This window comes from Mustela nigripes, chromosome 14 (assembly GCF_022355385.1).
Source record: "Mustela nigripes isolate SB6536 chromosome 14, MUSNIG.SB6536, whole genome shotgun sequence".
NCBI lineage: Eukaryota > Metazoa > Chordata > Mammalia > Carnivora > Mustelidae > Mustela > Mustela nigripes.
Genome location: NC_081570.1, coordinates 9,219,305 through 9,240,310, shown reverse-complemented (window position 1 = coordinate 9,240,310; position 21,006 = coordinate 9,219,305). Strand labels below are relative to the sequence as shown.

Sequence of the window (21,006 nt, the reverse complement as noted above, 5' to 3'; positions counted from 1 at the left end):
AATGGTGCTCCCTACCAGCTGCAGAGACGCACTGGAGCCCCGTGCTCCACAAGGATCCATCTCACAATGTTGATGCCTGCCAATGCCTTGATTTCAAATTTGTGGCCTCCAGACCAGTAAGCAAGCTGCAGGGAAGGATTCCATGTATTTAAAGCTGAAGACATGCACCACAATGCTGTATCTTGATTCTGGATGCCTACCTATAAGATAAGGAGAGTAGTGGAAAAATAGACATGTTTCCAAATGCAATACACCCGATTCAGGAGAATGGGCCATCTGGGAAAGGGAACAGGAAGGAACTGATGTCAGGAGGGACCCCGGGGACAGTATGTGCAGGGGATTTACTTCTTGAAAAAAAAATATGTAGACAATATGAGAAAAAGTTAGGATTTGCTAGAGCAGAATGGTGGGCGTGTGGGGCTTTGCTCTCATTCCTGCATTTTTCTGTATGTTTAAAATAGTTCATGATTTAAAAAATGAGTTCCCTCTTTTCCACTGGCTGGGGAAACTGTGTCTTCAAAATACACTACCGTTGAGCTGATAGGGAAACAATTGATTTTGGAAGATGATATGTGGGGGCACCTGGCTGACTCTTGATGGAGCGAGTGACTCTTGATCTCAGGGTCATGAGTTTGAGCCCCAAGCTGGGTGGAGAGATTACTTAAAAAAGAAAGAAAGAAAGAAAAAGGAAAGAGCCACGTGGACCCAACAAAGGAGATCCAGAGAATGAATCAAGATACCTGCACCTCGGTTATGCTTCAGGCACATCGTGCGTGACTCTGTAATTTTAGGCACCTGTTTGAACCTCAATGTCCTCATCTGTAAAATGGGGGTAATCTCCTGCCTACTTCACAGGGAGGTAGGGAGAATAAATGAGGCTGTAATAACTGAAGCAAAAAGGGGTTGTTGGAGTAATTGCTGCTAATGACTGAGCAGTGACTGTTTTCAAACAGGCAGTAAACATTCATGATTTTAAGGCTGATAAGAGCTCTATGAGGTAGGTATTATTTTCTACGGGTTTTATTTTTCATGTAGAAAAAATAGTAAGGCTCCAAGGCAGATGGTTTTCCCCTGCTCTTTCCTCCAGAACCAACCCCTGCCCAGAGGGAATGGGCAGTGACGCCTTGGAAATGCAGAGTCAATCGGGCCAGTGTGGGCAGAAACCCAAGTTGAGAGAGGCCGCTTCGGCAGGCTGGAAGTGTCTAGGGGACACCACTGGCCCATCTGTGATTAAGCTGGGAATTTGTGGAAGTTGTTTATCAGCCGAGGCCAGGAAATAGGGTGGTGTTGGCTGGTGATGCGTAGGAACCACAGGAGGGAAATTCTAGATGTCCCAGACAGAAGTCCTATTCTTTCCTTTCAAACCTACAACACCTACCGCCTTCCCCAGTGACTCGATGGCAACTCCACTTTCCAGTTGCCCAGGGCAAAGTCCTCCTTAAGATTCCTTTGACTTCTCTGCCTTTTTCTTATCCCATGTCCAACCTGTCAGATAACTCTGTTGACATTATTCAATTACAACCAGAACCAGACCACCTCATGCCGCGTCCGGATAGCCATCTGGTCTGAGCCACCAGTATCCTGAGCTCAGATGATCACACTGGCTTTAAAAAAAAAAAAAAAAAGAAGAAGGATTTAAGTAATCTCTGCACCAGTATGGGGCTTGAGCTCACCACACTGAGATCAAGAGCTACACCTTCTACCAACTGAACCAACCAGGTGCCCCATCACTCGGGCTTTTTAATCGACCAGTTCTCAATCAGAGATGGGAGCAGGAAGAAACAGCTGGGCGGAGCACGGTGTCAGGGTTGCGGACCGGGTTGCCTGCAGGTTGTTGGAGCCCTTGGATGCCGGGGTAGAACACATTGAGTTTTCCATCAGGGTCTGATAAGATGAGCCCCAGAGAGAGCGGAAGTGATGGGGGAATAATTGGGGGGGTAGTGAGGAATCCAGGCTGGCACATTCATGTACGCTGGACCCACCAGCCAAAACAAAATATTAAAAAAAAAAAAAAAATCTCACTTTCTTCACAGCAGTAGGTCTGTCTTCATGCCTCAACACCGAGATTTTATTTTTTTATGTTTTTAAAAGATTTTTATTATTTATTTATTTGACAGACAGAGATCACAAGCAGGCAGAGAGGCAGGTGGGGGGGGGGAGGCTCCCCGCCGAGCAGATAGCCCGATGTGGGGCTCGATCCTAAGACCCTGAGATCATGACCCGAGTCGATGGCAGAGGCTCAACCCATTGAGCCACCCAGGCGCCCCTATTTTTTATTTTTTTAAAAGACTTTATTTATTTTAGAGATGGAGAGGGGCTCTCCAGTAGGCTCCTTGCTGAACACTGAGCCCAACATGGGGCTTGATCTCAGGACTCTGAGATCATGCCCTGAGCTGAAACCATGAGCCAGTCGCTTAGCAGACTGCACCACCCAGGTGCCCCCAACTCGGAAATTTTAAATTTATCCTGTCATTGCCCATTAACTGTGTCCACGTCATTTACATGTATTAAATTTAAGGACCCAGGTCTACGACACAGTCTAACCGCATGTTAAGCTTCGGGAAGAGGACGGAGAAGTGCCATCTCTTAGGGAAAGCAAGTCTTCTGACACACAAGCGGACAACGGTGTGTTCCAAGTAGGTGCCCAATCCAGCCACGTTCCGGGGAACCGCTTCCCCCACTTCCACTGGACTTTTAATTAGACAAAAAAAAAAAAAAAAGGTTTCATGTCCGATTACACAATTTTCCCCATGGAAGCATTTGTCCCAAGCAGCCCCATGCCCTGAATACGAAGTAAATACGAGTGAAAATGCAGATAGACGCAGCCAGGAATCCAGTGGCTTGTTCTCTCCCCGGTCATTAAGGTGCCCCATGAGGCAGAACTAAGTCCTGGTTTGCAACTGGCTCTCCCTGCTTGAAACAAAGAAGGGGGCAGGGCAGGGGGTAAAACCAGGCTTTCATGGGGGGCGGTTCACTGAAGCGTGCCTTGCTCCCAGGCGCTTCTGATGGGAGAGTGCACGCGGTTCCCTTGAACGTCCAGCAGCCCCGGCAGCTCCGTGAGTGGGCGTTTCTCCTGTGCCGGGAGCAGGTAAGGGACTGTGACTGCACACGTGAGCTAGCCAAGAGCCCTCCCTGTTCTCTTTCCCTGTCTCTGGGGCTGGGTGGACATCGCTAGTTTTCTGTCAGAAAAGGAATGCTTTTTCAACCATCTCATGGCCATTCTTAGGAAGAAACTATAGCCCGAAAAGGTCACCCCAGGGATGACTGTTGTTAACTAGAGAATGGCACTCAAATCCTGTTTATATATATGTAAATTTCTGCTATGCTCCACCAGTTAGGAGACAGGCACTCAGAATTCCTGATGTCTGCCAAATTCAACAATCCTGACTTAACAGAAATGGAGCACTATGGGGACGGCATGCTGCTAAGGGCTCTCCTGCTCCTGGCATCCAACATTTAGGAGCAGGGATGAGGTTGGCTGGGAGAAGACCGAGGGTGTGGCCCGGGAGTCCATGTGGAACAGTGTAGGTGGGGAAGCCAAAGGTAAATGGCCAGAGAGGGACAGAGGGACAAAGGCTGGTCACTACGGTCTCCAGACCAGGCAGAGCTCTTGTAGCCGAGGGCCGTGGAGCCGTGAGATGTCCCAGGAGCAGGAATTCTGGAGGGACAGGCTGCCAGGGCTGGCAGGAGCAGGTGTAATGGCTCCCTGACTCGGCTCCCATCCAGGGCAGGGAAGTCAGGAGCCAGGCAGGACCTTTCCACCCTTGGTGACCAGAGAGCAAAATAAGTGCCACGGTGCCACCTTATCTCATCCCATGCCTCAGCTAGACTTTCACCTCTCCACTTGGGCAGAGCCCTCCATGAAAGATAGTTCTCTTTCTTTCCAGTGGATGTATTTCCCGTAACCACTTATAATTCACTCCCCATCAAGAGAAGAGGCAAAGGTTTCCACAACTGATAAGAGTCTCTAGAAATGTTCGAAAGCGTGACCCAGAAGGGATCTTTCCAATCAGAGGTCTGACTCATGGTTATACGCAATCATCTGTTTTATTTTAAAACAGGTCTACACTGCGTGGAGCACCAACGCAGATGTGACCAAGAAACCCACAGTCCTGTCCCAGCAGGCAGCGGGTCCAGTGTATGACTTGGGGTGGACGGTTGTTGTTCACAGCAAGAGGAAAAAAAGAAAGGACACGCAAGACAAAACGGACTTTGTCCCCGACTCCCGTTCAGGAGTCTGAGCGTTGAAACAGACAGATACGGAAGCACACAAAGCCCTTCTAAAGCCCCTTCTCTCCATCAGCAGATGTTTAAATACGGACCTTGGGTTGGTGACCAGCCAGACTTGGGTAACAGAAGGGCATGCTGTTTAAGAGAACATCACTGCGTTATTACAAGAAAGAGAGGAATGGGAGGTGCTTTTCCAAAGGACAGTTTACTTTTTCATACAAGTTGAGAGGATAGAAGCCTGCACAGCCACCATCATGACTGAGCCCGTCTGCTCAGTATTAAAAACTTTGTGTTTGGGGGGAAAGAAGGCAGCTGACCTACGGGAAGAAATGCACTGAGCAAATGGTGCCTGCCCCAGGTGGCAACGTGGGCTCCTTTACCCTGAGGACCCTTTCAGTGATGACCCCACGGAAATGTGTGCTATGTGTCACAAAGACTGGGAATTTCTTTTATGTTTACGTCCAGTCTTTAAACCCACATGCTTTCTTAAAATCACTATCTTATGGTATTATTTTTGTGTCCCGCATGTTTCCTCTGAGGCAGAAGGTAATGAGACCAGAGGCATGCATAGGGTTTCCTTCTGTTTGGGGACCATGGTTCTTGGCTTCTGGAACATCTGAGCCTCAGGCACCACTGAGCCTCCATCAGTCTCCACAGTCTGGACTTCCATATTCCAGAACAAAGCAGCCAATCTGGAGGGCTTAGGTCATGGGAAGAGAAAAATCTGCTCCGGGAGCTCTGGCTCCTGGTTCTCTGAGGGAAGAGAAGATGGCAGGTAGGAGCAAATCTGAGTCACCAAGTCATCGCTGGAGAAGGCAATAAGCCAGCCTAGAGCCTGCCCGATGAACTTACTGTGAGAAACAAAAATCCCTTCTCCAGACTATAGACTTCCTGTTTATAACCTAACATGGGTGCCTTGGAAATGATTTGTCTGGACCAGTGAAAGGCAGTTACTCACGACGTTAAACAAGTTTAGATTTTCTACTTGATTATTCGCATGAAACTAAGGCTTTTAAAACAGACCAGACTAGACTGGAATGTGTCCATTTCAACAGAGCGGAAATTGCACAATGCTTTATGCCATTGACGAGCATGGCACCCACCGATCTCAGGGACTCCATCGGTATAAATATTTCCAGACTTGATTGCATTTTAACAATACCAGAGAATGGTCAGAACGGAGACAGGATTATAATTTCTAACATCGATTAAATTATATTGTCTTAGTTAAAAATCAGTTTACATGGCTTTTCTCCATTTTCTATGCATTTTGTCTTTTTAATCATCTTTTACAAAATTTGTATTTAAAAATATTTTCAGAAGACAAATGCCTAGAGGAGCGAGTCTCGTGAAATGTCTTTCCTTGGGTTACTTTTGGTAAGCGGAGGGATCACCATGGATTTGGAATGGGACCGCCAAGTGATTTCCATGGGTCATCTTCTCCCACGCGCCCGGGGACGGGGACGGGGAAGGCCAAAATTCTCTTTCAAACGTGTTGGTAGAAGGGAACAACTCTTCAGCTCTTTAGGGCCTGTGAAAACAAAGAAAAAGGTGACTGTCACTTCTCTTACTGGCACTATGAATAGTAATCCTGTGAGTCATGGTCCTATTGTCCTTTTGTATAAATCTGGGAGTTCCGGAACCTGGAGCTGTTCTCCTGTCCCTGCTCATTCCTCTTGCATGCCTGGCCCTCACACCGCCAGGGGCAGGTTCCCAGGCATTTCCAAGCACATCAATCTGAGACTATATTGTGGGACATATCCCTCAACCCTCACTTGTCCTCTCTGCCACCCCCAATTCCCATTATATATCATCTCCCCAACAGAAATAAGAAAAAGTGTTCCCCTCGTTATGAGTTTGAATCTTCTGAATTTTCATAGAGAGAAGAACTCCTACCCTTCACCCATAATCACTGCTAGGAGTTCACTACCACGTGTGGGTATGTGCAGGGCAGAAGTGGAGGGAGGGGGACCCCTACAGCAGGAGAATTCTCGTCTGAATGGTGCCTGGGCTCTGCAGTGCCCGTTCTTCTGAAAGCCACCTCCCTCCCTCTGATGACTGGGTCAAGGCAATTAGGTATCAAGTTGAAACTTGGTTGGGGTTTTCTTTCAAGTTCAGTTTGTTGAAAAACTAGGACAAGAGGCCAAATTTGGTTAGATCTCAATGGGAGTCAATTAAATAGCCATCTTTGGCTCTACCTCTCTTTTCTTGGAAACTTAGAAGGGCCAAGTAGATGCCTGTTCTCCTGGGGAAACTTCAGATATAGTCCTCACGGAGGTAAGGGGCTGCTGAAATTGACTTTTTTAAAAAGTAAACTCTACACCCCACGTGGGGCTCAAACTCACAACCCTGGGATCAAGAGTTGTATGCTCCAACCACTGGGCAGCTAGACATCCACGAACATGATCTCTAGTTAGAGATTTCAATTAGCTCTAAGATTTGGAGATCTGGATATGCCCGCTCTCATTTACCTACCACAGGACTGTAAGATATTTACTTACGAGTACCTTCCTGACATTTTTCGAGCAACCACAATGATGACCCCACCAACGAATCCAATGGCTAGTAAGACTCCAACTATAATTCCAACCAGGGTCACTGTCGCCAGACCATCTGAAGGAGGAGGGGAAAAAGCACGAGACCAAGATAAATGATAGGCCTGTGATAAAATGTGTCATTTATAGACAATACCACCGCCCCACTGAAGACAGCAAATGAGGTTCTAATTTGCTTCTGCTTTTTCAGTGGAAGTTGACCTGAAGGAGATGAAACTCTGGGCTACTCTCATTCCCCCATATGAACGGAAAGGTTCCTGGCTCTCATCTGCCCAGCATACCATTCATACTGGATGGCTTCACTGTGAATTACGAGGTAGCGTTGGGATTAAATGAGTCCCTACTTTCATTCTTCATCACAATAAATTGTGATATGACACCATTCTCCATGGTTGCCCTTAGGTGATGAGACTCATTTGTGGTTTGCATGTTTTCAAATACAGGCAATTTTCTTTTCTCTCTAAAGAAGTTTGAAACCTGTTCTCAGAGGGTTCTGTATTCCTCTCTCTCTCTTTTATTTTAAAGATTTATTTGACAGACAGAGATCACACGTAGGTAGAGAGGCAGGCAGAGAGAGAGAGGAAGGGAAGCAGGCTCCCCGCTGAGCAGAGAGCTGGATGTGGGGCTCGATCCCAGGACCCTGGGATCACGACCCGAGCAGAAGGCAGTCTTTAACCCACTGAGCCACCCAGACGCCCCCTGTATTCCTCTCTTGTTGACTACAATCTAGGAAAGAATGTAATTCATCACAAGATTAGTTTCAGAGAAGCTTCTTTTTAAAAACTCCTATAAAAATATATATATATATTTTTTAAATATTTTATTTATTTACTTGAGAGAGAGACAGTGAGAGAGAGCATGAGTGAGGAGAAGGTCAGAGAGAGAAGCAGACTCCCCATGGAGCTGGGAGTCCGATGCGGGACTCGATCCCGGGACTCCAGGATCATGACCTGAGCCGAAGGCAGTCGTCCAACCAACTGAGCCACCCAGGCGTCCCAAAAATATTTTGATAACAAAATCTCACCCACCTTTTTCAACTGTTGTCTCTGTGTGAACTGTTGTCTCTGCGCCTACTTTCTCTGTAAAGAAAGAGATGTAATGATACAGAATTATTAGGATATAATAACTATAATTTAACAATTGGCAAAAGATGAATTTACCTTAAGTGGAAGGTAGCACGACAGAAGCAAAGAATGTAATTTCTTAAATAAATTGGATCAGAGGATTTTTAAGCAAGTTCTGACATGATCTTGTCTTCAAAACTGTTATTACTGAATTTATGAACGCTCTTCACACCTATGTGTGCATAGTACTTTGGTGTAACTTCCTGTTTTCTCATCGACTTTAGGGAACAGAGTCAGGGAAATTGGCCCACAGAAATGGGGTTTGGGTAACCAAAGAAACCAAAGCTGTTGATTCTTGGTCTAATATCAAGACCATAGAAAACTCATCCATTGCTATAAAGTTTATTTTGAAGGATTTTATTTTGAGAGCAATAGACTCTAGTTCTAAAAGGTGGGATTCTTCTAGTTCTAGAAGACTGATTTGTCTTATGACAGCAATTCCCTGTTTTTATCTTTAGTAGCAAAGCCCATGCCTTATAGGGCAGCAACATACCCAGCCAAGTTTAATTAAGGAATTACTCTTCGTGTTTATGTTACTATTATGTTAGGATTTCTCTCTGCAGCCAGACCTAGTCCAATAGTTACAATGTAACTACTCCCATTTACCTATGGCATGGGTTTGAGTGAACTCACAGCAAGTAAACAATAAAGTTGCGAGCTTCTTTCAGATAATTTTACACAATGTCTAATTTAAGAGTAAATGTTTTTGGTTTGGTTTTGTTTTTCCCATCACCTTCTTTTCGTACCAAGTCTTTAACTCTTGTGGGTGGTGGTCATTTACCAGGTTTGCCAACAGAGGAAAAGTCAAAGGGCTTTCGTTTATTGAGACAAGGGAGAGAAGTCAATCAGTCAGGTCCCACCTTAGAACTGTAGTTCATAACTTGCAAATATCGCAGATAACCAAGAGCTTTTCCAATCAAAGGTGAAAGCATCATCTACAAATGCTTCCTTTTTCTAATGTGTGGGTTTGAAAGAAGTCTTTGTACCAAGACTCTTTAAAAAAGGGCACCTTTTCAAGATGGCCCTAGGACAGGGGTCTCTGAACCCACTTCTGCCAGCATAAGCTGAAGCCATGGCTCTGGGGCATTTACATGGAGCTCAAGCTGATGGTGGTCCCATCACACACACACACACACACACACACACACACACACACACACAGATGGCTCAAAGACTGGTGGGTCTGAGGCCAGCCTGGAACAAATGTATCACAGAATCGCTCCTCAAAGGTCATCCATTTGGCTGCCAACTACCAGTAGAAAAAGTCAATTGTTTGTTTATCGTGTCCTAACATGGTGGCTGTTGAGTTCCAGAATTCTCTAACACATCATTCTCACCATCAGTGACACCATTGGTCAGAAAACACATTACCAAAAAATGTGGAAGATTCATTACCAAATTAGAACTTATTAGTTCTATCCTCCCTAGCTCCAGCCCAATTATACGGACTGTAGTCATGACAGTGTGTCACGTATGTGAACATCATCGTACTTGGGTGTTTCATGGGAAAGACATCTGCTGCCCTAATAAAATCACCTCTTAAAAAACCAAGTGCTTATAATGACATTTAAACTCATATGTGAAAATTTCTTGGGACACTGATGTATTATGTGGAAATGGGCCATAAGTCACACTTTTTGTGACAGGGTGGGGCAGGAGACAGGATAGGAGGAGAATCATGAGTATTTTCCAGAAAACTGAGAATGTTGTTTTAAAGGATAGGAGAGGTATCCTCGTGTGATGGGAAGAATACTCAACTTGAGACACTCCATTTTCGGCAGCTAATGAGCTGTCAACTTATTTAACAAATGATCAATTCTTCTCCAAAATTTTGAAATGTTTTCCAGTGACAAATTATATCAATGATTCTTTCTTTGCTTAGCCCTATTTGGTTCTATTGGGTGTTTAAATGTTCACCGTTTCTTTGTCATTTCAGAGTGACCTTTATTTAGGCTTTATTTTCAAAGTACTTCATAAAGATCCCCCCCCCCCATTCCCGCCATTGTGCTAAAATACATGTAACATAAAACTTACTGTTCTCATCATTTTTAAATAGACAGTTGAGTGGCATTAAGTACATTCAGTCTTGGGCAACCATCACCACTGTCCATCTCCAGGACTCTTCTGTCTCACAAAATCGACACCCCATCCCCATTAAACACCAAGTCCCCAGCCATTTTTCCCCCTGGCCCCTGGCACCCACCATCCTACTTTCTGTCTCTATGAATTTGACTCTTCTAAGTGGAATTCTACAGTAGTTTTCTTTGGGTGACTGGTTTATTCCACGTAGCATAATGTCCTCAAGGTTTATCCATATCGTAGCAGGTATCAGGATGTGCTTCCTTTTAAAGGCTGAATGAAATAGATATACTACGTTTTGTTTACTCATGTCTCTGTTAATGGACATCTGAGATGCTCTTATGTTTTAGCTAATGTGAATGATGCTGCTATGGACACTGTGTGTACAAATGTAACACAATTAAAAAAAATTTTTAAATAGGCTCCATGTCCAATGAAGGACTCGAACTCGTGACCCTGAGATCAAGAGTCTCATGCACCGCCAACTGAACCAGCCAGGTGCCCCAAATATAAAGCAATTCTTAAAAAAAACTCAGAAGTGCAATAGAGTTTTTAAAACCAAAGTGGTGGGGTGCCTGGGTGGCTCAGTGAGTTAAAGCCTCTGCTTTTGGCTCAGGTCATGATCCCAGGGTCCTGGGATCGAGCCCCATATCGGGCTGTCTGCTCAGCGGGGAGCCTGCTTCCTCCTCCTCTCTCTCTCTCTCTGCCTGCCTCTCTGCCTACTTGTGATCTCTATCTGTCAAATAAATAAATAAAATCTTTTTAAAAAAATAAAACCAGAGTGGTGGTTGGGTCTAGAAATATGTATTGAACAACAAAGTAACTTTCTAAGTGTTTAAATGGAAATACGTACCTAGGGGCACTGCGTGGCTCAGTCATTAAGGGTCTGCCTTCAGCTCAGGTCATGATCCCAGGGTCCTGGGATTGAGACCAGCATCAGGATCCCTGCTCAGTGGGAAGCCTGCTTCTCCCTCTCCACTACCCCTGCTTGTGTCCCCCTCTCTTACTGTCTCTCTCTCTGTGTCAAATAAATAAATAAAATCTTAAAAAAGAAAGAAAGGAAGAAAGAAAGAAAGAAATACCCATCTATATAAAATAATCTATATAAAATTTTTCATTAACGGGGCGCCTGGGTGGCTCAGTTGGTTAAGTGTCTGCCTTCAGCTCAGGTCATGATCTTGGGATCCTGGGGTTGAGACCCATATCGGGCTCCCCACTGCTTTTCCCCCTCCCTCCACCCTTCCAGGCTATCACTCTCTCTCTCAGGTAAATAAATAAAATCTTAAAAATTGCTCATTAACAAGCACTCATTGCAATTATAGAAGGATTAGTTTTTTCCCTCTCCCTCTCCCACACTATTTATTACAAAATAAGGCAATTTTAAATTTTAATTAAAAAAATTTAAAATAAAAATCCCAAATAGCCACATTTCTCATAAGAAAGCTCTAGAAAAGAAGGCTCTCTTTCTTTCCATTGCTAAGTTGTAATGGCAATGATTTTTCCTCATTCTCGGTGATGGTCTACACCTCAAATAATGACAAATACCCAAGACAGTGGTCTTTGACACAGCTGGAGGTGCCAACTATGAATCAAAGTGAAGCCCCCAAGAATAGATTCTTTTAGTGTGTGTGCAGACATGAACTCAGGGTGAGATGGTAAATATTAGTATAGAATCTATTACAACTTATGTAGGTTGGTCAAGGTTCCTGCTCTTGAGTATCAACACCAAGTTCTTAGTGTAATATTGTATCAACTTACTATCCCCAACATGACGCCAGTAGCTAACTTCTCCCTGTGGGGACATGATCACTAGCTGTCATTGAAAGGGGAGAGCTTTGTTCAGCAACTCAATCAACCAAATTCAATTTAGCAACCCTATACATTGAATCTGAACCGAGCACATAAGCCTTGGTTCAGAGCTCGCTCTTGGCATTCCAATACTACTAATCACTAGCTTTGTTCGTGGATATTTGTATGTACTGATTATAGAAAAGAAGATCAACCTATAGAGTTGACCTATGGAGTTTCTTACCTATGGAATGACTAGTCACTACATTCAATACAGTTGTGGTGCTCTGGCTTTCTTCTTTGGCATGAACTGTGCTTTCTTGAGTTGGCCCATCCTCTATGCGTACATCTGTTACGCTCTCTGTATTTGTTGGATTTGTTGGCACCTATTAGAGAAGGAAATGAGGCAAAAAAGAAATAAGATCTAATGTTTTCAAATATATACTCAACCTTATAATAGAAGATTTAAAGTGGCATGAATATATAAAATATATGAGGACATAAATTTAAAGTGGAAACAAGAAAACAAACAAACAGAAGTGAGAGACTGGGGACAGGAATGAAACCAAATGTACTCCAGAAATAAATACTAAATATTTAGCATGACTAAATTGACTAATCTAATCTAATCTAAAAAGTTGACTTCCTAGGGTTTTAATTCTTCAAAAAATACCAATTCACTGGGCTTTAATTCTTTCTCTCCCTTGAAAGTGAATGACATTTTTTTCCCTGTAAGATTTATTTGGTACATATTATGTTGTATCATCTTTCAGTGCCTTCCCTCCTCCAATTAGTGCAATAACTTGCATTTATGGAGAGCTTACTGTAGCTAGGCCCTTTAAAGACCTTCTCATTTAGTCTATAAACAATCCTGTAATAGTTCCTATTAATCCTATTAATAGTTCTATAGTCTGAATGAGACCTAGAGAGATTAGACAACATGCCCCAAATCACACAGCCAACAAGCAAGAAGACTTGGAAGTGATTCTGTTGACTCCAAAGTTCATGCCGATGTAGCATTCAACAAATATGTCAGTGAGCACAGGCAACAAACCCAAAATTAGATGAATGAGACCACTTAAATTTAAAAACTTTGTGCCTCACAGGACACAATCAACGGAGTCAAAAAGCAACCTATGGAATGGGAGATAATATCTGCCTATCATATACCTGATAAGGTTATGAACAACTCCCACAACTTACAAGGATATGAACAATGCCTACAACTTAACAACAAAGAATCGGATAGCCTGATTCAAAAATGGGCAAAAAGGAGACATCTGGGTGGCTCAGTTGGTTAAGTTGGTCCAACTCTTGGTTTTGGCTCAGGTCATGATCTCAGGGTCATGAGATCAAGCCCTGCATTGGGCTGCATGCTAAGAGTGGAGCCTGCTTGAGATTCTCTCCCTCTCCCTCTGCCCCTCCCCCCAGCTTGTACACGTGCACGCTCACTCGCTTGCTCTCTCTCAAAAAAATCAAAACCAAAAATGAAACAAACAAAAAACCAAAAATGAGCAAAAGGACTGGCCTAGACCTTTCCCCAAAGATGATATCCAGTCAATAAGCATATGAAAGATGCTCAGTACCCCCTAGTCATCAGAGAAATACACATTAAAACCACAATGAGATTACCACCTCATACCCGTTAGGATGGCTACTCTCAAAAGAACAGAAAATAACATAGTGGCAAGAAGGTAGAGAAACCGAAAGCATTGTGCACTCTGTGATTATAAAATGGTGCAACCACTATGGAAAACAAGATGGAGGTTCCTCAAAATGATTAAAAATAAAATTACCATAGGACACATCCATCCCCGTTCTGGGTATACACCTGACTCAAAGCAAGGTCTGGGAGAGGTATTTGCACACCCATTTTTACAGTAGCCCTATTCACAAGAGTCAAGAGTTGGAAGAAACCCGAACATCTAATGACCAATGAACGGATTCACAACATGTGCTTGGGACATACCATGGAATTACCAGCCTTGAAAAGGAAGGACATTGTCACAAGTGTTACAACCGTAAGGATATTATGCTAAGTGAAATAAGACAGTCATAAAAATCCTTGCATATGATCACATGCCTACGGAGCAAATTCCACTCTTCTTGGAACACTCACCAGAGCTGTTAAGCCAGACTCATAGGGGTCCTCGCTGGTGCCTGTGGTCATCACGTTATCTTCGACACCTTGGGTCACCATGCTGTTTTCTACAGCTGGTGTCATGTCATCTTCTGGCCGGACTGTTATGTCATCTTCTGGCCGGTCTGTGCTGGCTGAAAAAGAAAGACTAGGTCAGGGCTTAAGGTAGAAATAGTGTGGCCAGACCTAACTGGCCAGCTACAATTAGATTATTTTCTTTACCATTTCTTTTAGGAATTTTTTTTTGGGGGGTCACCTTTGCAGCTTACCACAAACCATTCTCCTTGCTGTACCTCCATCGCATAAAATGGCCTGGTGGTCTCCATAGCAAAGCAAAGAGGGATAAAAATGCAAAACAATGAAGTTTCCCCCATCTCCCGCCTCTGCCATGGCAGGGTGACAAAGGGATGTATGCTTCGCCTTTTCGGTAAGGAACCAGATTTCTCCTAATGCCATTTTGCACAAGTTCATACAATAGTGCATTCAGGTTAACAGAACATCATTGAAGGATGCCTAGGTGGCTCAGTTGGTTAAGCATCTGCCTTCCGCTCAGGTCATGATCCCAGGGTTCTGGGATCAACTCCCACATGGGACTCCCTGCTCAGCAGGGAGTCTGCTTCTCCCTCTGCCCCTCCCCAGCCCCCTGTCCCACTCGTGCTCTCTCTCTTTCTCTCTCACAAAAATAAATAAATAAAATCTTAAAATAATGTATCATTTAGACCTGGAAACATTCTAAATTAGAGTCCCTGGAAAGATTTCTAAAAATTCCAATTTGCTGGCTCCATCTTAAACATACCAAATCGGAATGTCCAAAAGCAGATCCCAATCTCTTAAAAGTCAAGCTTGCTTTCCATTTAATTTTGAGCCTGATGTTTTCTTGAATGATGAGAACCATTGGCTCTGACCATAGACATCACAGGTATGGTCAACCTCTGATTTTATAGTTGAGGTTACTATCTATGGGGGAAAGTCAGTAAAGTACATAACGGTGCTGAGATATCCAACAGAAGTCTTACTAGGGGAGAGCTATGCTAATAAGGGAACTCAGTGTCCCTTGCCTGGGCTTTTCTGCATTAACACTGAATGAATGACCCTGTTGTACCCATGAGAAAGGTTTCCAGAGGATCAGGGGATGGCTGGAGTGGAAGTGGCAGGTTGAATTCCACATGAAGGAGGAGTGAGGGGAGCAGGACAGAGAGCAGCAGTGGCCTTTCCTTTCACCTCTGTCGCAATGATCCAAATGAATCACGACCAAGCAGGGACATCTTCTCAGCTCATCAAATAACCTTTTTCACGAATTCAAAATCTGAGTCATTGGTCATGGGCCCCCCTCCCCATCCTCTGGAAATTCCATGACTAAATACACTTGCAAACTAAGCAAGCATACACGTCCCAGGGGCGAGACTGGGGGAGGTGGGGGCATGCTTGGAGACCTCGTTGTGTAATTGAAAAGTAGATGTTTGTGTCCGGGCAGTGTTCAAGTCAGCAATCCCGTCCTCGCCTTCCGATACCTTATTTCTCCCTGTGCTTAGAAAGCCCAGCCAAAGGCACAGCTAATAAATATTTGATCACAACTTCTCTACTGATGCATAGAGAGAGAAAGCCTTAAGAGTAAATTCACTGGTTCTGGGAGCCTTCTCTTCGCCTCTGAAGCCCTGATCCAGTGATATCGATCAACAGCTTTGGATGAGCTCCCTAAGCAAATGCATTTCTTTTTTCATCTGGGGGAAAGTGGCTTTCACCAGTTAGGAATAACTGAATACTTCAGTGCATGCAAAGTGTTGCCTCCCCTCCTAGTGGCTCGCTGGGGTGGGGGTGGGTAGCGAGGAGCTCGCATCAGGATTTATGACTGCGATGTTAGGCAAATGTTGAATGTATTTACTGAGCTCAAGGGGGAAATATTCCTTTGCCAGGGAAGTAGTCCTTATTAAACACACACACACACACACACACACACAACCCACATCCCGTTTTTCTTTTCTTCCCCTCCTGGTTTGAACCGTTAGTAAATCATCAATTTTAGCAACGTTTTCTGGAGGCTGCTCAGCAAAACCATGTATTACATGGCTTTCTCCAACTTTACAAAACGAAACAAAACTTCCTTGCTTAAAAAAAAAAAGAAATCAAGTGCTGAGTAAAGCTGGTTTGAATTATTTCATACAGCATTCAGCTCACCGAAAACGTAATTTGATAAAAATTCCTTCCTTTACTTGGCCCCCTGAGCCAAGGACTAACCTCACCGTGAGTAGACAAAGGGTGTTTTAAGGAAGAATGGCAGTCATGATTAAGATGCATAGCTTTTGTCACACTGCCCTGGCATTCTTTTGCTCCATGGGAAAGTTGATCTCTAACAAGAGATCTTCAATTGTCTGTCTTATTTTTTTGGTTGAAGGCTTTCCCGGGTGAAGAGCTCCTACGAGCTCAGCTGCCCGAGTTTCCAGCCACCGATGGACGCCTTGTTCCCTTGGCCGGTGAAATTCAAATTGTGCATTGATGCCTCCATCCTCGGATTCTCTTTCCCTCTGAAGACACGTGCATGTGCACAGGGCACACACGCAGCTGTTTACATAAGCACAGTGACGAACCTACAATAACAGTGTCCCTTCTGGACCCAGTGCCCTCAGGCTCACGTGAACACCTTTCCTGTCTCACCCAGCCTCACCCAGCCTGCGGGTTAGAACCAATGGAAGTTTCCAAATAAGGTGTCAATCCATCCATCTGCTTTGTAATTTGTGTGTAGGTGTTATTCTTTCGAAAGCTGGGCCAACCTCTTCGTTAACCGTGAAAAGATGGGACAAATCAATTTTACCTTCAGCTTCTCAAGCTTAAATGCAAGAACTGAAGAGATGTTTATCGTCTGAAAGTGCTAATTGGGAACCACTTTCCTCTTTGCATTGAAGCCTGATCTCTCTAAAGAAATTATTCCAGTTTACCTATTTTTATGGGATCCTTTCCTTTTAAAATATTTTAGAGTTTAGAACTGTTACTAGAATAGTAATAGTCCCAAGGTCTCAAGGAAAAAAAATTTTTTTTAAGATTTTATTTATTTATTTAACAGACGGAGATCACAAGTAGGCAGAGAGGCAGGCAGAGAGAGAGAGAGAGAGGAGGAAGCAGGCTCCCTGCTGAGCAGAGAGCCTGATGCCGGGCTCGATCCCAGGACCCTGAGATCATGACCTGAGCTGAAGGCAGAGGCTTTAACCCACTGACCCACCCAGGCAGCCTGGTAAAAATGTTTTAAATAAGTGTTTGCAATCTTCTGGTTTTATTTACATTCCTGGTTAATGGTGGTGTTTTGTTCCATTAATTTTTTGGCCATTAGAAAGGTCTTCTTCTGTGACCATTTTTCTCTGATGGCATTCATCTCTTTTACAGTTTCGTATGTTTATACCTTAGGAAATATTCTTTGTAAGAGCTGCAACAAACCCTTTTTTTTTTTTTGGATGAGCTGGCATTTACATCTCTCATAAGTCCTGAGCTCCATCGCCAATCAAACATTAAGCTTGTTTTCCCCTTGGATGTGAAACTTACAAACCCTAACTCAAGCCTCTGTGAATACTCACTAGATTGTCCCTATGGTTTTGTTCTCACACTGAATATTTCTCCTTGTCTTGTGTTTCTTTTGAAGTATGATGTAAAATGGGGGTATATGTTGATTCCCCCCAAAAGACTGAGCGGTTAATTCCCAATAAACCCTCTCTCCCCCACTGCTTCAGAACTAGCTCTCATTGAGACAAATGTCTTCTTTCAAATACCATGCCGTGGCCATGGGAGTAAACCTTCAGCTCGAGGACCAGCTCAAATGGCCCACGCACTACCTTCTGCCCTCACTTCCATACCTCTTCCATACCTTTCCAGAACTGATTTCTAACTCTATGCTCCCCTCACCATCTGGTCCCCCTTCCTCCTCAACTCCACTAACCGCCGCCGCGTGAATTCAGCAGCATGGGTGTAGGTGTGTAGAGAGAGTGAGCAGGAAGAGTAGGTAGGCCACTTGAACAGAAGTGCACTGAGGTCTTCCCAAGTTGTAGGTTCTACTTCACATGGGAGGCCCAGCTTTATAACAACCCCCCTCATGGGGACCGCATAGGGTTTATTTGTTTATTACCCTTTGACTGACTTCATTTCAAAATGGCCACATGGGTGAGTTGCATTGGCATCAATGTCCCCTTTATCAGATTTGGAAAGTGAGGCCGACAAAGATCTCTCCTTGACCAAATTCTAGTTGGGTTTCTTTGTCCATCCTTACAAGAGTCTAGTTTCAGCAAGAACCCTGCTAAGTCAGCTGAGAGAGAGTGCTTCCACCTGACCAAGTTCCCCATTCCACACCTTTGATGTCCAAGTGGAAGGCTCGCCTTTAGCAAGAACCCTTGCTACCCTTGATGTGTTCTCTCTGTACTTTTCCATCTCCCCTCCCCCATACTCTGTTCCTTGGTTATAATTCCCCAGCTATCGTTGCTGTATTTTGAACCATCTCTCTCCCCTATTGCAGTAGTCTTAAATAAAATCTTCCAACTGTTTTATCAAGTGTCAGAATAGCTGTCTAACATTGGAAACTTAATGATTTGCCTAGTTCACCTGGTCAGTGAGTGGACACAAAGCCAAATGTTTTAATGGCTCATCCGTGTACTCACCAACACACAAAAGACATCTTTGTGTCCCCATGAGCCAGAATACCTGCTGGCCCCTTCCTGGGTTCTGACATCCTTCCGCTTCACCACCTCACCCTTTCATAAATTATAATCCTGGTTGTCAGAAGCAACTGCTTCTTCTTGCATCACGTGTCCTCCTTTATGAAATCCCTGGTTAGAATCTTCCAGTCCAATTATTTAGGAACCAGAATCTCAGGCTCCTTAAGCGAGCCCCTTCTAGGGACTAAGCTTTCCAACGTGGTAGATTATAGAAGGCAGGTGTGACCTGCTTTCTAAGAGCATGCTTCCTTCTCTTTCAGCAGCAGCTCTCCTTGGCTCTGCAAATGAAAGCAGCAGCAACGATCAAGACTAGAACCTTCCCAAGGCTCACCTCTATATCCCCAAATAGTCCCTGTTCACCTAAGTGCTGGGCCCCATTCTGGGCACTAGAGACAGAGGTGAGATGTCTTGTGATTTTAGGTACTGTTGTTGGGGGTGGGGGGTGTTTCTCACAATAAGCAAACAAGGAAAATCTCAAGATAGCACTCTTTTACCCCCTTAGATCTGTCCTCAAAGGGCACGTTCTTACAGTGGCCTCCCCCCCCATAACTGAAATCAGTACCTCCCCTACACACCCTCAAACACGTGGCAGAATATTCAACCACTCATTTTTTTTTTTTAAAGATTTTATTTATTTATTTGACAGACAGAGATCACAAGCAGACAGAAAGGAGGAAGCAGGCTCCCTGCTGAGCAGAGAGCCCAATGCAGGTCTTAATCCCAGGACCCTGGGATCATGACCTGAGCCGAAGGCAAAGGCTTTAACCCATTGAGCAACCCAGGTGCCCCCTCAACCACTCATTGTGCTGTATCTTCCCTACTTGGCTTCTCCTTAAAATACTTGGCCCATAGGATACACTAAGTAGCTGATGAATGAGCAATGAACGCCAGATGGGAAGAAATGACCTAACGAACCCGGAAGCCCAGAATGAGCTTGGGGCAGTGTACATTCAAGAAACAGAGAGTGGTGGGGGCACTTGGGTGGCTCAGTGAGTAAAGCCTCTGCCTTCGGCTCAGGTCATGATCTCAGAGTCTTGGGATTGAGCCCCACATCGGGCTCTCTGCTTGGCAGAGAGCTTGCTTCCCCCCTACCCCCGCCTGCCTTTCTGCCTACTTGTGATCTCTCTGTCAAATAAATAAATAAAATCTTAAAAAAATAAAAGAAAGAAACAGAGAGTGGGGGGTGGGGCTGGATGGAAGAAATGAGTTGGAGGAGGTGTGGAGGGCCCGCTGGGTGGGGTTCTCCTTTCAACTGGGAGTATGTGAAGGGGAGCTAGGAGATGACGTCACCTCGGAGTGCCATGTGAATCGGGTGTGTATATCGGGGAGGGCGCTGGGATTAGACAGAAGCAGGGGGACCACCCAGGCTACCCTGCTGTCCTGGCAGGAGGAGCTGACGCTTGCACCAGGACAGTGAGGTGGCAAGGGGAAAACAAACAAACAAATAAACAGGCAAGTATTGATCAGAATATGTCTGAATTCATCACCCACCAACCATCAGAAATAAATACCAGGGGCACCTGGGTGGCTCAGAAGGCCAAGCGCCTGCCTTTGGCTCAAGTCATGATCCCAGGGTCCTGGGAATGGAGTCCTGCATCAGGCTCCCTGCTCAGCAGGAAGCCTGTTTCTCCCTCTCCTTCTCCCTGCCTCTCCCCCGCTTGAGCTCTCTCTCCCTGTCAAATAAATAAATAAAATCTTAAAAAAAAGAAAAAAAAGAAAAAGGAAAAGAAATACCAAACCTTGGACCTGAAAATTCATTTTCCAACCTGTTACAGCTTCGCGGAGATACAACATTCAGGGTACGAAGGGATGTACTGGGACTATGACACGGGGTCCTTTCCTGGACTTCCCCCTTGTTTTATGAAGAGAGCCACGAAAGTCCCCTCCCTAAGTTGAAGAGCCTCTGCTGTTTCCATGTCCACGTGAGGGAGAAGCTCCCTGCTGTCCTCTTTCTGCTGACTCGAAGCCTCAAAAATCAGACAGCAGGAGAAGCTTCCATAAAATAAGCATTTTATCTTAAAACAGAAAAGTTGATTTTATTTTTATGTTTTACCTTTCGATGTTTAGTTCTAAAATTAACTGTAGCTTTTCAGATAATATACTTTTTTTTCAGATAATATACTTTTAACCATACTTTTTTTTATACCTTTTTAAAGGTATACTTCAACATTTTTAAATTTAAAATCAATTAATTAACATAGAGTGTATGATTAATTTCAGGGGCAGAGTTTAGTGATTCATCAGTTCCCTGTAACACCCAGAACTCATTTCATCACAGGCCCTCCTTACAGCCCCTCCCCCCCAGTCACCCCCTCCCTCCAACGCCTTCCCCTCCAGCAACCCTCACTCTGTTTCCTATATAGTTAAGAGTCTCTTGTGCTTTGCATGCCTCTCTGATT

The 21,006-nt window shown here is 44.4% G+C and overlaps 1 protein-coding gene across 2 annotated transcripts in view; it reads right to left on the bottom strand.

Annotated features, from left to right (window-relative positions):
* Positions 1-4,028: 4,028 nt before the first annotated feature.
* Positions 4,029-21,006, bottom strand: part of PDPN (podoplanin) — a 29,881-nt gene continuing 12,903 nt past the window's right edge. Inside the window, exons 2-6 of one of the 2 annotated variants that reach the window (XM_059375891.1) lie at positions 13,896-14,050; positions 12,021-12,162; positions 7,814-7,864; positions 6,738-6,843; positions 4,029-5,761 (exon numbers count right to left, since the gene is read on the bottom strand). In XM_059375891.1, coding sequence (XP_059231874.1) covers positions 5,755-5,761; positions 6,738-6,843; positions 7,814-7,864; positions 12,021-12,162; positions 13,896-14,050 — 461 coding nt within the window. In that variant the 3' untranslated portion in view covers positions 4,029-5,754. Of the gene's footprint in view, positions 5,762-6,731; positions 6,844-7,813; positions 7,865-12,020; positions 12,163-13,895; positions 14,051-21,006 lie in introns of both variants that reach the window. The other variant, XM_059375890.1, reaches the window with a different exon arrangement.